Source organism: Ixodes scapularis, unplaced genomic scaffold (genome assembly GCF_016920785.2).
Source record: "Ixodes scapularis isolate PalLabHiFi unplaced genomic scaffold, ASM1692078v2 PGA_scaffold13__105_contigs__length_92229423, whole genome shotgun sequence".
Lineage (NCBI taxonomy): Eukaryota > Metazoa > Arthropoda > Arachnida > Ixodida > Ixodidae > Ixodes > Ixodes scapularis.
The window spans coordinates 34,122,694-34,135,791 of record NW_024609839.1 but is presented as its reverse complement, the minus strand read 5'-3'; the positions used below and the strand labels follow the sequence as shown (position 1 = coordinate 34,135,791).

Below are 13,098 nucleotides of genomic sequence, written 5' to 3'. Positions count from 1 at the left end.
ACTTCGCTCTACGCATATCTCTGGCGTTGCACGAAGGCGCTGGCGTAACGATGCCTGCGTAGCTGTTTTGGCGTTAAAAAAAAAAAATATTTAAATCCAATCTTAATCCTAAGGAAAAAAATCGAGGGACACATCATACGTGCAGCGTGTTGTTGTTTCCGAAGGTCTTTTTTTGGCACTTATCCGAACAGGGGAAGGGGACCGAGCGTCCGAACGGTTAGATCGCGCGTCTTGAGCTGGGTCTTTTCATCTTTATTGTCTTATTTTATTATATAAACCCAAAATGTAGTGGGAACTCTCATTAGTAGTAAAGTTGAATTGTTGCGTTGTTTTGCGCACTTCTGATTTTCTCGTCGAATTTAGCGGGCAAATTGCGTGTTACACTTTTGCGTCGGGATTCCTTGGGGGACCTTGTTTTTATGAAACCCTAACGGCTAAACATATCCCGGTAAAATTAAAAAAAAAAAACAAAAAAAACAAAGGGCTACTGTGCACGCGGAACGCTCAATGCACCTGTAACTTAACAAGCGTGTTTATAAATGACAGGGTCATGTAGCGAGATGGTGCTTCTCTAAAGTCTCGCCTTACTAAGGCGATGAACACGAAAAACACGGACGGCATGCCATATACACCCGGAGGGATGGGTGAACGCGTGCGGGGACAGCTTCCGCTACCTAGACCGTGTTTGTAATTCAGACGTAATACACAAACTATTAAGGATATCTTTCTAAAGTAGTAGGTAAGGACATTTCGAATTGGGGGAAACTGCACTTAGAAAGGTCCGGTTGCGAAATAAGTCGGGAAAAAATCGGCACCTACACTTCGAGAACTAAAAATTATCATCAAAAGCTGCATATTTTTTTTTTTTTTTTTTTTTTAATTTTGTTTTGCGATGTGAAAGGCGCGGCTCCGTTCCTGTGAAACAATTAAAACGCATCCTTAACATTTTTAACGCCGGGCTTCGACGGAAACGACAGAGTCGCCGAAGGCCGTACCTTGTGGTGCCATCTCCCGAGAGGAGCAGCAAGCGAGGACAACTTTCTCGGCTTTCTTCACGAGTGCTTGCTCCGCCTCCGTCGGGCGGCGGCGCCACAAGCCCGACTTTTTTTGGGGGGGGGGGGGGGGGGGGGGGGGGGGGGGGGTGGGGTGGGGGGGTGTCTGTCGTCTGCGTCGACCTCGCCGCTCGAATATGTCACTGATGTTCTCATTTATGACAGGAACGGTGCTGCTGCTTCAAATAATTCGAGGTTAAATCCACCACTAAAATACATCTTGATTAAAATTTTTGCTTCTACTTGCAGGCGCCGGTTTTTACGGTCGCTTTACAGCGATCCCTTTAATTTATAACACCCGATACTTACTACAAAAAAAAAAAAAAAAGATCCGTGTAACGGAGGCGCCTGTTCGCGAATCGCAACCGAGTGGGTGCACATCTCCCGCTCTTGTAGAAACAGCTCTTGTAGAAAAAAAAAAAAAAAAAATGGAGACAAAAAAAAGTAAACGTGTCTTTTTCCCTCAAGGCCTCTGGCCTTGAGGAAAATGAAATAAATAAAACAAACGTATCAGGTCGGGAGGAACGGGAATGTGCAGCATGTTTTGAGGCTTGCGTTTTTTTTTTTAAAGCTCTTTTTGTGTGCTTGGAGTCAGGATAAACTGAGCTGGTTTATAAACTGAGCTGGTTTCTAACCAATCAGTCAATCAATTTGCATCCATACAAGTGCGGACGCCGGGACGCAGACAAAAAGCCAAAAGTTGGCTTGAATAGGCCTGGTCTGCCGTCTCTCTTGGCAAAACTAGGGCGACAACAACGAAACAATAGCGAATTATATACTCCAATTGAAGTTCTTCGCTAAATTTAGCGGGGAAAACTTTTCCGCAAAGTTTTTCGTGTTAGAATTTTGCGTTCATCTCTTTTGGGACATTTTCTTTTTATGTGACCTTAACCTAAACAAAGTTTGGTAAAAAAGAAAATCTGCCATTTTTAAAAATTTGGAGAGTGGGTAAACAGAAGTCAGGGACAACCCGAATGTCCAAACGCACAAATAACTGACAGAAATGTCAGTTCTTAACCAGCTCGAACGTATCCTTGCATTATCTTTTTATTTTTTAAAACAAATACTATATAGTATATATATATTTGCCTTGTCAGCCGTCAGTTTGAGGCCGTAGTGAGATGAGATCTGGAGGAGTGGGCGCTCAAACAAACTCCGTCCGAAATGACTGGTGTGCCCACCGGTAACAATGAACGCTTTGCCAGTAAGCCTCTGCGCATGCGTACACCCTCTCCCCTCCCCATGCTTCCTGCTGTCGCCATTTTCGGAGGGCACCGTCCCGCACGACCAAAACTGTGAACCCCTATCTTTGCGCGTATTTCGTTATATATATATATATTTTATTTTATTTATTTTAACGTTTTTTTTCGAGTCTCGGTAGCATGAGGTATAAAACGCATCGAAAAGCGATACATCTGTGCGATGCTAAGTGCGCAAACCGCCGCCGACTTAGGTGTTCAGCTGTTTTCCATTCAATCAAGGTCTAGTGTGGCCTAGATTAAAGAGTGTTCCCAACTGCTCGAGGGGGGTCACGTGGCGTATGAGCAGCGGGTAGCAGTAAGAGTAGCGAAGAGGAGTCAAAAACGTTGTTCGTTTGGCAAGCGTCTCCGCCCAGCACTCCGCCTCGCTGTGCGCCTTCCCTCGTCGCCCCGCGACAGCGCAACGCATGCGCACTTACGACCCGGCTGTGCAAGATCCGTCCATGGTTTGCGTTGCTTCCTCTCCTATATCTAGGCTCTTTGAAAGATCCGTTGTCGCGCTTTGTTGGTAAAGCACCCAGAATATGTTTGTTTTTACACAGAATCAGTTCAGGGCTAGTTTCATTAAAAACATACCCCAAAAACGCGTAGAGCAAAAGTGTAACTTGGTTAATTTAATGTAGAATTTCCCCGTGCATAGAGATATAGCGTTGTTTCTTTCTCGTTTTGGTTTCTGGGAACCTATACTCGCAAAATTTCAGTATGACAAATGCTGCTCCTTTGTGAAGAGTTCCATTGCACTCACTTTATTGACTGATATATGCGGTTCATTTTATGCTCGGACGCCTCTCGGGAAAACTCTGTATATATACTCAATCTGCGCCAGTGCTAACGCTGATTTTTTTTTTCCTCACACGTATCCGGTACGCGACGGGAAAAAATAGTCAAGATAAAATCAAAAAAGCAGAAGTTGTGGGCATAATGATGGCTACCGTTGGGTAGTAAAAATAAGTATGAGACGACACTGCACAAAGCAAGGCAAAAATCGGGGTAAAACGCGACGAAAAACACGAATACAACGCCTTCGCCAGGGCGCGGAGGTGAGAGAGGAGAGCGACGACTCGAAGCCACCTTATGGCGGCCGCGTCACGTGATTCAAGATGGCAGCACCCACGGGACGGAGGGTGAAAAGGTCCACAGACCCTTTCGAAGAGTGAGACTCTAGTCACACTAGCGTTTGAATTGGAACCGCGAAGCTGATCTGCTCGTTTTCATTATCATCTGCGCATGCATTTTTATTGCAGCTCTGAGCAACCGCATTCGCAACCGCTTTGCGGATACCATTCAGTCGCCATTGTGAATGCTGCCTAAGAGCCATATTGTGGCTGTCTCAGAAGCTCCAATATTACCGCACAAATGGCGGTGACAGGGGGGAAAGATCATCTAAATCAAGCACTCTCTACTTCGTGCATCAAAGGACTAACATTTTAGAACTAATTTCGAGGGATTTCTTCCGCTTTCCAAGAAGGTTCGCTTTTCCTGGTGTGAAGAATATAAGTTTGTTATGCCGGCCATTAGAGCGTTGGGCTTGCTCTGCACACGGTGGGTAGACTGGCATTGGAAAAGGGTCTATTGAGCTAAATTTAGCTCAATTCAGCGAGACTAACGTGCTTAGAGAAGCTCCGAAACAAACACCCAGAGCAGCTCAAAACACGCTGCATATTCTGTATCCTTACCTCATATGCATGATTAAGATACATTTATATTTTTCTAATTGTATGCCAGAGGAAACTACGTTTGTTCTTTATCTAGCCGGCTTCTTCGCATTTCTATTGTAAAATCCCCACAGAACGCCCAGCCCCGAAAGATCGCCCAGGGCCATATTTTCCCTTTTTTTATCTCTTTCCAGTGGGAGGGCGTTCATTCGGGATTTAACGCCAGGTGGGCGCAAACACCGCCAGTTAAAAGGGTTCGGCGGTATCCATCCATCCACGATATTACAATTTGTATACAATATTTTCAAGGAGTCGTATATGCGTAGAAGGAGAGCCTAAACGACTGCTCCTCTCCCGCGACAGCCCCCGGAGTCGAAGGAGAAAGGCCGCCGTCGCAAGGAGCCGCCGACCGTGCTCACCATCATGGCGGAAGACTCGTTCCATAACAAGGGCCCCTTCAACTGCTCTTTAGGGCGGTGCGGGACAGGACCAGGATCAAGGTGAGAACGCCCAGCCAATCCCCAGCACCTAGGTAGCCGCGCCCGTCGCTGCACCCCTCCGAAAATCGCGTGGCACTCACACCGTCACACGGCCGGCGCGGGTCCATCGTCAGGTGAAACCGGGTATGCGTAACAAGACCGTAGTCCTGAATTGCAGTTTCACCAACCGATTGGGGCACGGGTACTGCCTCAGCGTTTGGCCGGAAGCAGTGGCGGTCCCAGACAAGGGTTCCAGAGGAAAGTTTTTTTTCCTTAAAAATGAAAAACAAAAATGTTTACAAATCTCTGTAATGCGAAATTAAAGCGCAGCTCTTGAGATATTTCAAATTTGCCATATATCGGGCTAAACAATTTAAAAAAGAAATATATATATATATATTATATTTATATATATATATATATATATATATATACTATATATATATATATATATAGTATATATATTATATAATAGATCACTCTCCTCACAGACTGGTTCTCCACCCTCCACCTCCGTGTCCTCCCCTCCTCCCTCCATACCCTCCTCTCCTCCCACAGCTTCTCTCGCTAAATTAGCTGGAAAATTGACGCCACATGACCTCAACACCAATTCAATTTCCCCACTAAATGTAGCGGGGAAGATGACGTCGGATGACCTCGTGCACGTAATCTATGAAAAAATTCAGGTTCTCCGCTAGATTTAGGCGGAAAAATTAACGTCACGTGACCTCAACACCAATTTCAATTCCCCGCTAAATTTAGCGGGGAAACTGAATTGGTGTGTAGGCTGTGACGTCCCATGATGCAACACTGCGCATTCAGTTTCCCCGCTAAATTTAGCGGTAAAAACTGTCGTCACATGGCCTTCAACACCAATTCAGTTTCCTCGTTAAATTTAGCGGGGATACTGTGACGTCCCATAATGCAACGCGCGCGGTTACGCCGACGGCGATGCCGACGCCGCTACAGACCTTTTTCACAAGGGCGCCGCCATCTTGAATTGTCGTCACTTCCAGTATGGGCGAGAACATTGTTTTGTCGTCGCCACGCCAATCAAAGACATTTAGGATTTAAGCGTAACCGTCACCCATTCTCGTTTTGCTCTCCCCTCTATTTTTTTTTTTCTAGGTTGAAGCGTTTTATTATTTTTTTCGTCGCCCATACCGATATGCCTATTAGGTGACTGGGGATAGAGTAGAGGAGAAAATGTCTATACGCGGAGACGGGCGCCTAAATGCTGCTCTGTAAAAGCAAATCTAGGAAATTATGGCTTTTATTTACACAGTGAGTTTTGATCGGTCACACTGTTTAATAAAAAAATGGTGAATAACACAAACCTCCCTCCAGGAGATGATGGCGGCCATCACCGCCGCCTCTGGTAAACACTTACGCTAGCCGTAGGGTAAAACACTGCGATAGCTGAGGCGTGATGTCGGAGCCCCTGAAGTGTCATTTCGGAGCAGATGGACTGAATGGACGGTAAAGGTGCGAGCGCGCACCATAGAGTTCGCATAGGCGTTTCGTATTTAAACCGAGTAACACACCGGACGAAAATTCCAAAGAAAGTCAAATTTGGGCGTTTTACGTGCCAAACGAACGACGGGCATCTGGCACGCCCCAGCGGAGGGCTGAGAATTAATTTGGACCACCTGGGGATCTTTTGACGTGCAACCGAAAGCTCGGTTACACGGCGCCTTCTCCGCAATAAGCCTCCGTCAGATTGCGGGCGAAAATTCCGTAGCGTTTTGGAACCAACGAGGGTGTATTAAGTAGAGATGATTTTGTGAGCCCCTGGAACAATGGTATTGGACACAAACTAGGACTGCCTTGTGGTAATTGAAGAACACTTCGAAACTCGCGCGCCCAAGTTTGAAATCAAAGGAACGACGAAACTGCATGTGTATGCACGAACCGTTCCCTGTCGTTCGTATGGCTGCCCGAACGTCTTATGCAATGTTACTGGACACAAACTAAGAACGCCTTGTGGTCGCTGAGGAACCCTTCAAACATCGCACTCCCAAGTTTCAAACTTCGCCCGTGGTTTTTAAAGACCGACGACCAGTTCGCGCTTTCCACTTTTTCCTCGCTTCCTTCTCTCCCCCTTTCTACCCTTTCTACCGTTGCCTGTTTCCTCCTCCCCCATGGTGAGGAGGATCTTCTGCCTCGCAGAAGCTCGAGTCTGTTCGTCGGCCTTTAAACGGAAGCTGAAGCGGCTGTGTATTTGAGTAAAAAAACACTTAAATCGTCTTCATTTGACCTCCAGGATCACGAATATCGAGATCAGTTTTCAATTTGGTGCAAGGAGGCTGCAGAAAATCATTTTCCGAGTACCGCGAAAGCCTTTCCTTGTTGGAGCGTGACGTCATAAAAGGAGTTTTCGGAATCTACACTCTCGCGCATCTTCCGCGCCTATCAAAGCGCTAAGCACGCGCACTCTCGCTATTTAAAAAAAAAAAAAAAAAAGTCAGGAAAAGACGCCACGACTGGTGTCAATGCGGTTGGAATATACCTGGCAACGCTTGCAACTGCACGCGTTGACCACACGAGCGGCACGGGCTTCGCGGCCGAAAGATAATTTTATGACGAAAAGGATGGTCAGAGGTTTGTTTGTGTTTTCTCGCGTTTAGTTACATCTTCGGGGAAAACGAACGTGATAGTCAGATTCACGGGATAAAAATACTCTAGAATTCGCCTCTAACTCGTTTTTCTTTTTTTCAAAAATCTTTTCAGCTTTCCTGTAACACCAACCTAGCTCTATTCGTTTTATCGCCCGATGACCTATCTGACATAATTAGCGAAAACGCTTTGTTTTTCTTCTTTCCATTATCATCAGTCTCCTATTTATGTTTCTACGTGCCGTCATGTTGTGACGTGACGACGTATTGTCACATGAAGTCTAAATGTCACGTGACGTCATGACATCACGTGGCTCACGGTGTCATCTTGACGTCATTGAGTCGCGTGGCATCACTGTGCAACGTGACTTGTCATGACAGTGTCACTTCATAGTAGCACCTGACGCCAGGTAACGGGTGACGTGTTAATGCAAATAATGCGGAGTTGCAGGCGAGCTCGACAGAATAAGCGATCGTTTATTCTGTCCAGCTCGCCCTGAACTTTGCATTAATTGCATTAACATCGTAACCCTAAATTGCTGGCCGTTCCCCTTGTTGGTGTTAGATTGGTGGCAGCTGATAAAACACGTTTCCTCTGCTGACGTCTAACTCCTGGTTGGCTCAGTCGGTAGAGCGCTCCACTAGAAATAGAAAGGTCCCCGGTTCGATACCAGGACGAGATGGATTTTTTTCAGCGCGTACCAATCACGTAACTCTGTTTGGAGATTTGTGTTTGTCCTTTGTCCCCCCCCCCCCCCCCCCCCCCCCTGTCCCCTTCTCGAGGGATTATTATCGTTTAGGTGACGTGATGCGTGGCGTGACGTCAATGTGGAATCTTTTAGCAGGGTGCCGAAAATGGCCCGCATTGATATGAAGCGCAGTCGACGGCACGGAACTTGCGAAGTGTCACACTAACTGCTATTGCAGTAAAAAGACCTCATGGCGACAACAAACATTCTCCTCTAAAAAAAAAAAAAAAAAAATACAGGACTTTGAAATGATTCGTGAGGTGTGGCTGGTGTTTATCGTCGAAGTCAATGTATACTGGCCACTTCCAGTTGACTTCGTGAGTGTAGTCCCGCAATGTTTCAAACAAATAATAAAAAAAAAGTGAGGATGGGGAGGGGGCAACCGCCCCCCTCGCCCCCTCCCCTATTGAACTGGTGCTTCAGCTGAACGCGCACGCAGAATTCGTGTCTAACTGCTGGTCTTGGGCAGCTAACGCATAAAATTCAGCACTAAAGCTTTAATATTTAGGGTATGTTTTGAAACGAGGCACCTTACTACGCCGGCGATGCAAGGTCCTCCAAAGTTGGGAGGTAGCTGTGCATGTACACGTCATCGCAAGCACGTCTTCCGACTCGTTCATCATCCAATTCCACGCAGGTGTGGACCCGTAACCACAGCCAGGTGCGGAGCATCCTTACGGGCTTTCTGCACGCCTACGACCGCCACATGAACCTGGCCATGGCCGACGTGGACGAAGTACTTCTGCTGCCGGCGTCCATCAAGACGCCTATTCTGCACCCGGTCGTGCGGCGAGGACCTCGCACGCCTCCAGGGTCTCCCGGCAGGTCTTCAGGCTCAGAGGGAGAGGGACAGGAGAAAACGGACAGTGTAGGGTCGGAAGACCGACGACTTCAGCAGGGACGACAAGAAGAACGCCAAGAGGGACAGCCACAAGAGCATCGAGAAGGGCCTCCAGAAGAAGGTGGAAGGGGAGAGCGAGAGGATCAAGAAAAGTGCCAAAAAGATCCAGTTGAAGGTCTTCCTGAACCACTTCCGAAGGAACCCCAAGAAGGACGCCGGAGTCCCCGTGAAGACTCCGGGGAAGTGGGGAGAACATATGAACCGATGGAGTCCTCAAGGATATCAACGGTGGCCACTTCTGGCTTTCAGGAAATGATGCAAGCGATCCAACTTGAAGACCTGTCGACGCTGAGGTTGAAGAACAAGGAGGCCGCAGCGATGGAAGTGGTGGAACCCACTACCGCCATGGTTGTCGAGTCTTCTCAGGCAGGTCGCAGCGAGCGCTTGGAAGAGGCTACTCACTCGTCGACGTCAACGGTACCTCGAGCCAAGTGCAGTCAGGTAGAGTCCAGCCAACAGACATCAGCGACAGAGAACGTGTTGTTAGCCGAGGAACTCGAGAAGAGGACAGGAGCGAAGGATGAGACATCGGCATCATCACCATCATCATCGTTACCGTCATCGTCGGTGCTAACCGCATTACTGGCATCCGCCCGCCAGATGCAGTCCCTCCTTCCGGAGGCGTACCAGACGCGCAGGTACCAGGGAGCCGCAAGGATGGACGAAATCATGAAGTACGAACTGAAGTTACCGAGCTGGGCGTCCGAGGTCAAGACCAGCCGGTCGATGAAGTCCGGGAGCAGGCCGAGCAAAAAAACGTCTCGCACGCCGCCGGGGACGCCTCCGAGCGGTCGAAAAAGGTGAGACGGCCTCTCCGCAAGACGCTGACTCGCTGCTGGGTACTTTCAAAGCATGGAATGCTTTTTAATGGTACCCTCTATTTCCAAAACTTTATCCGTCCGTCCGTACGTGCAGTTCCCCGTTAAACTTGGCGAGAAAATTGACGTCAGATGACCTAGATATCAATTAAGTTTTTGGGCTATATTTAGTAGGGAAATTGACGTCAGGATATTTATACAGAAATTTAGTTCCCCAGCAATATATAGCGGGGTAATTGACGTCACATGACCTAAATAACAATTGAGTATCTCCGCTAAATTTAGCGGGGAGGCTAATAAAACTTTTTTCACTCCCGAAACGACTGTTTATAGCCTTCTAAACAAATTAAATGGATCCCTCTTTGCCAATTTCGTTTTTCTTTTTGTTTGTTTTCCTTAAAAAAATGCTATCGCCGACTTCCTTTCCCCTGTGCGACTGATCAGTAGTAGGTGATGCACGTTAAGGATTCCGCATTTGCACTCGTACCGCTCTGGCGGAATCGCCCAGCTGCAGCAGGTACACCAGACGCCATCCTTGGGCATGCCGACTTTCCCTTGCATACATTCGAGAAAGAAAACGACAACTTTGAGATGCCCAGCCACCGAAACCGGTATTGAGGTACACACGTGAGGCCTATTTCGGTGACAAGAGCACAGATATGTCTGCCGAGGCTGCGAAATCTCCTGTTTGACTACAGTGACGAGAGAAGTGGCCGAAGTGAAAAGGAGCAAAAGGGGCAGGTCATCTGCGCTGAGGCATCGATTGTCGAGCGGCAAGATCGTTTATGAGTGGCTCGTAATGGCCCCAAATAAAATTTAAAAAAAAATGTGTGTAACCAGCTACCATTGATTTTCAAGTTCCTAAACCCTGCTCCTTTTTACTGCGGACCTCTTAAGGGCTAGTTTCCCCAGTTTTGTGTCCGTGGACAAAGAAATCCGGACACAACACTCTGGACAGCTACCGCCATCTATGAGTGACGGCGGTACATAGTACAGCTCCACTGCTCTTCCTCCTTTACCAGAGTGGGAGGCTGAACGTTTTGTTTGTACTAATCCAGAATAAATTTTAGCACAGCAAATTGCACACTTCAGAGTATCGTGTAGGCAGCTTGTATATCGTGCGTGTACGATCCCTCGCAGTGAGGTTAATATTACTTTATTCGTAGGATCCGTGTGCCGCGCAAGTTGAGATCTATCGCTTGTAGGTTATCGCTTGTTCTCTTACCTCTTCCTCTGCCGGTTATTTTTGTTAGCTTTCGAAATGGAGCAATTTTACGCTACACACGTCGTGGTCTTAGCTAGGAACCAATCAGCATAGAGCGGGGAACCTACGGCTTGGTCCTCTTTGGTACAATCTCGTGAACTATACAACCGTTAACCAGGTGTGGTCGTAAAAAATAAAAAAAGGGTTATTAATGCTCACACTGTTTGCGCAGTCTAGCCTTGCGAAGGCACCGGATAGCCGCTCGTTTTCAGTGTCGTTTCGAGTAGCAGAGCCTCCATTCACGGGGAAAGACCCCAAAACATTGAACAGGCACTGCGCGGCACCGGGCACACCCTAAAAATTGACGCGACGAGAGCGAGGTTCAACAAACTCTGAACCGTGTGTCGCGCTGCAGGTGTCCGTCCTCGCACGACCTTCGTCGATCAAAAACAACGGCGGGCACTGCGTGGGCCGCCCATTATTTCCGGGTTGCTTGGTTGCAGAACTGGTACATGTGTTGCGCATCTGTCGACCGTTCCCTGCACCTCTATAGTATTGTCGTCCTGATCGCTTCTAAAGTAGCTCTGGCCATCCCTACACCCAGTCTACGCGTAGGATAACGGTCTCGTCTCGTTACCTTAACTAAAATCGGTTCAAGATCTTACTGGAAAGTAATATCCGTTATCGGTTTGTTTAGGCGGCGGAAGGTCAGCAGTGGGCGTCTGGTGTCAATGCACTGGCGATGCTAGACTGAGGTTTTAAACGTGCATCACGCAGTATAGTGGTACATGACCGCACGCCGGTTCAATGCTCATCGAGATACAAACGGGCATCCCTGGGTTCTCCAGCGCGAACTTTCGCTTTACGTGCTCCGAGCGGCGTTACAGACCCGACCACCGGTTCATACAGACAAGGAGGTTAACCTGGGTAATTGTCCCGGTATGGCTGCTCTAATCGACAGACGGTCGTAGTTTCTTATACGTCAACAACGCAAGATGGCGGAGGAAACGTACCATTTCCAGTTTGCCAAACCCCCAGCCGTGGTTGCTAGACTGTCAGCATCTCCAAAAGACTGCGGAACTCTAATAGTGTTAACGGTGCTGTAGGATTATACGGTTGTGACGTCACCAGGTGGAAACTGATCAAACCGAATAAAGACGTGGTAAACAGATCGGTTAGAGAGGCACTCCAGGAAGTTGTACAACGTGCCACAGGCCGCCAACTTCGCAGGCTGTCAATACGTATGAAAAAATCGGGCGCGTTTTTGGTGCGACTTGATGCGATTGCATTTCACTTGACTCGGCTGCCTTTATTTCTCCCAAGGGTTGGAGCAAAGACATCCACGACGACGTCGGCACCGCTCAAGCACAAGACAAGGTCGTCTTCGGCGACCCCCACGGGGTCGCCTCCCAGTCCGACAGCTCTAGTCATCGCAGACGCCGACGCCGCCTCTTGGAAACTGCAGGAGATCGAAGTAAAGCGGCAAGAACAAAAGTTCACCAGGACCAAGACAAAAAAGAAGCCGCGTCGCCGAACGAGCGTCGTACCCGAAGAACAACTGCCCCGGGAACCCGACGATCCGACGTCACCCCTCAAGGACCCCCGACGTCCATCGCACAATGTTGGTCCTTCCGTTCCGTCCCCTTACCCTATGGAAGAAGAACACCCCACAAGACTGTCTCTTAGACCTCAAACATTAGAACCATTAAGTCTTGAGACAGACAAAGACCCGCCCAAGGAGACGCCTTCCGGTCCAGAGCTCAATTCGACGGACGGCGCGTCCTCGAGTCAACATGTATCTGGTGAAGGCGTCGAGGAGACGCGACTCCGCTTGCAAGGCGTCGACCTAGGTCGTGGGAACGTCCGATCTTCGTCGGAGGCGACTCCTGTGCCTCTGGACGAAAACGAGGCGTTAACGCCTGCGGTCGTCGGAGAACCGGCAGGTCTTCGTGACCTTCGTTCGTCCAGCCTCCTCAGGAGGGCTTCTATCCAGAGCCTCGACCCTGGACCCGACCCTAGCCGTGAGTTGTCCTGCACGGAAATTGGAGAGGACGCTAAAGGGTCTTCAGTACTAGAAGACCCGAGGCGTCGCCTCGAGGTCACCGGGGACGCCGAAGCGGCCATCGGTGCCACTGAGCCAGAACCTCAGGTTCCTCTGGACTCGAGCCGTGGCACTAAGGCGAAGAGGACAAGCCGGGAGAGAAGACGTGCTCGGCAAGTTCTGACGCCTCGCAAGAGGCACGTCAATCAGCTGTTCGTTCGTGGGGACAACGTGGTGTCTGTGTCTCTCTTGCCCGTTTGATTAAAGAGTGAAATATGTGCATGTTATTAAAACAATGAGGTGTCTCTCTAAGTTAGGCTGGGTG

At 48.5% G+C, this 13,098-nt stretch overlaps 1 protein-coding gene across 1 annotated transcript; it reads left to right on the top strand.

Annotated features, from left to right (window-relative positions):
* Window positions 1-4,389: 4,389 nt before the first annotated feature.
* Window positions 4,390-13,069, top strand: LOC8023518 (cyclic nucleotide-gated cation channel beta-1). Its single transcript, XM_040211125.3, is given in 4 exon segments — window positions 4,390-4,420; window positions 4,423-4,466; window positions 8,447-9,510; window positions 12,056-13,069. Coding segments are annotated over 4 exon segments (2,118 nt in total). The 3' UTR covers window positions 13,035-13,069.
* The last annotated feature ends 29 nt before the right edge of the window (window positions 13,070-13,098 follow it).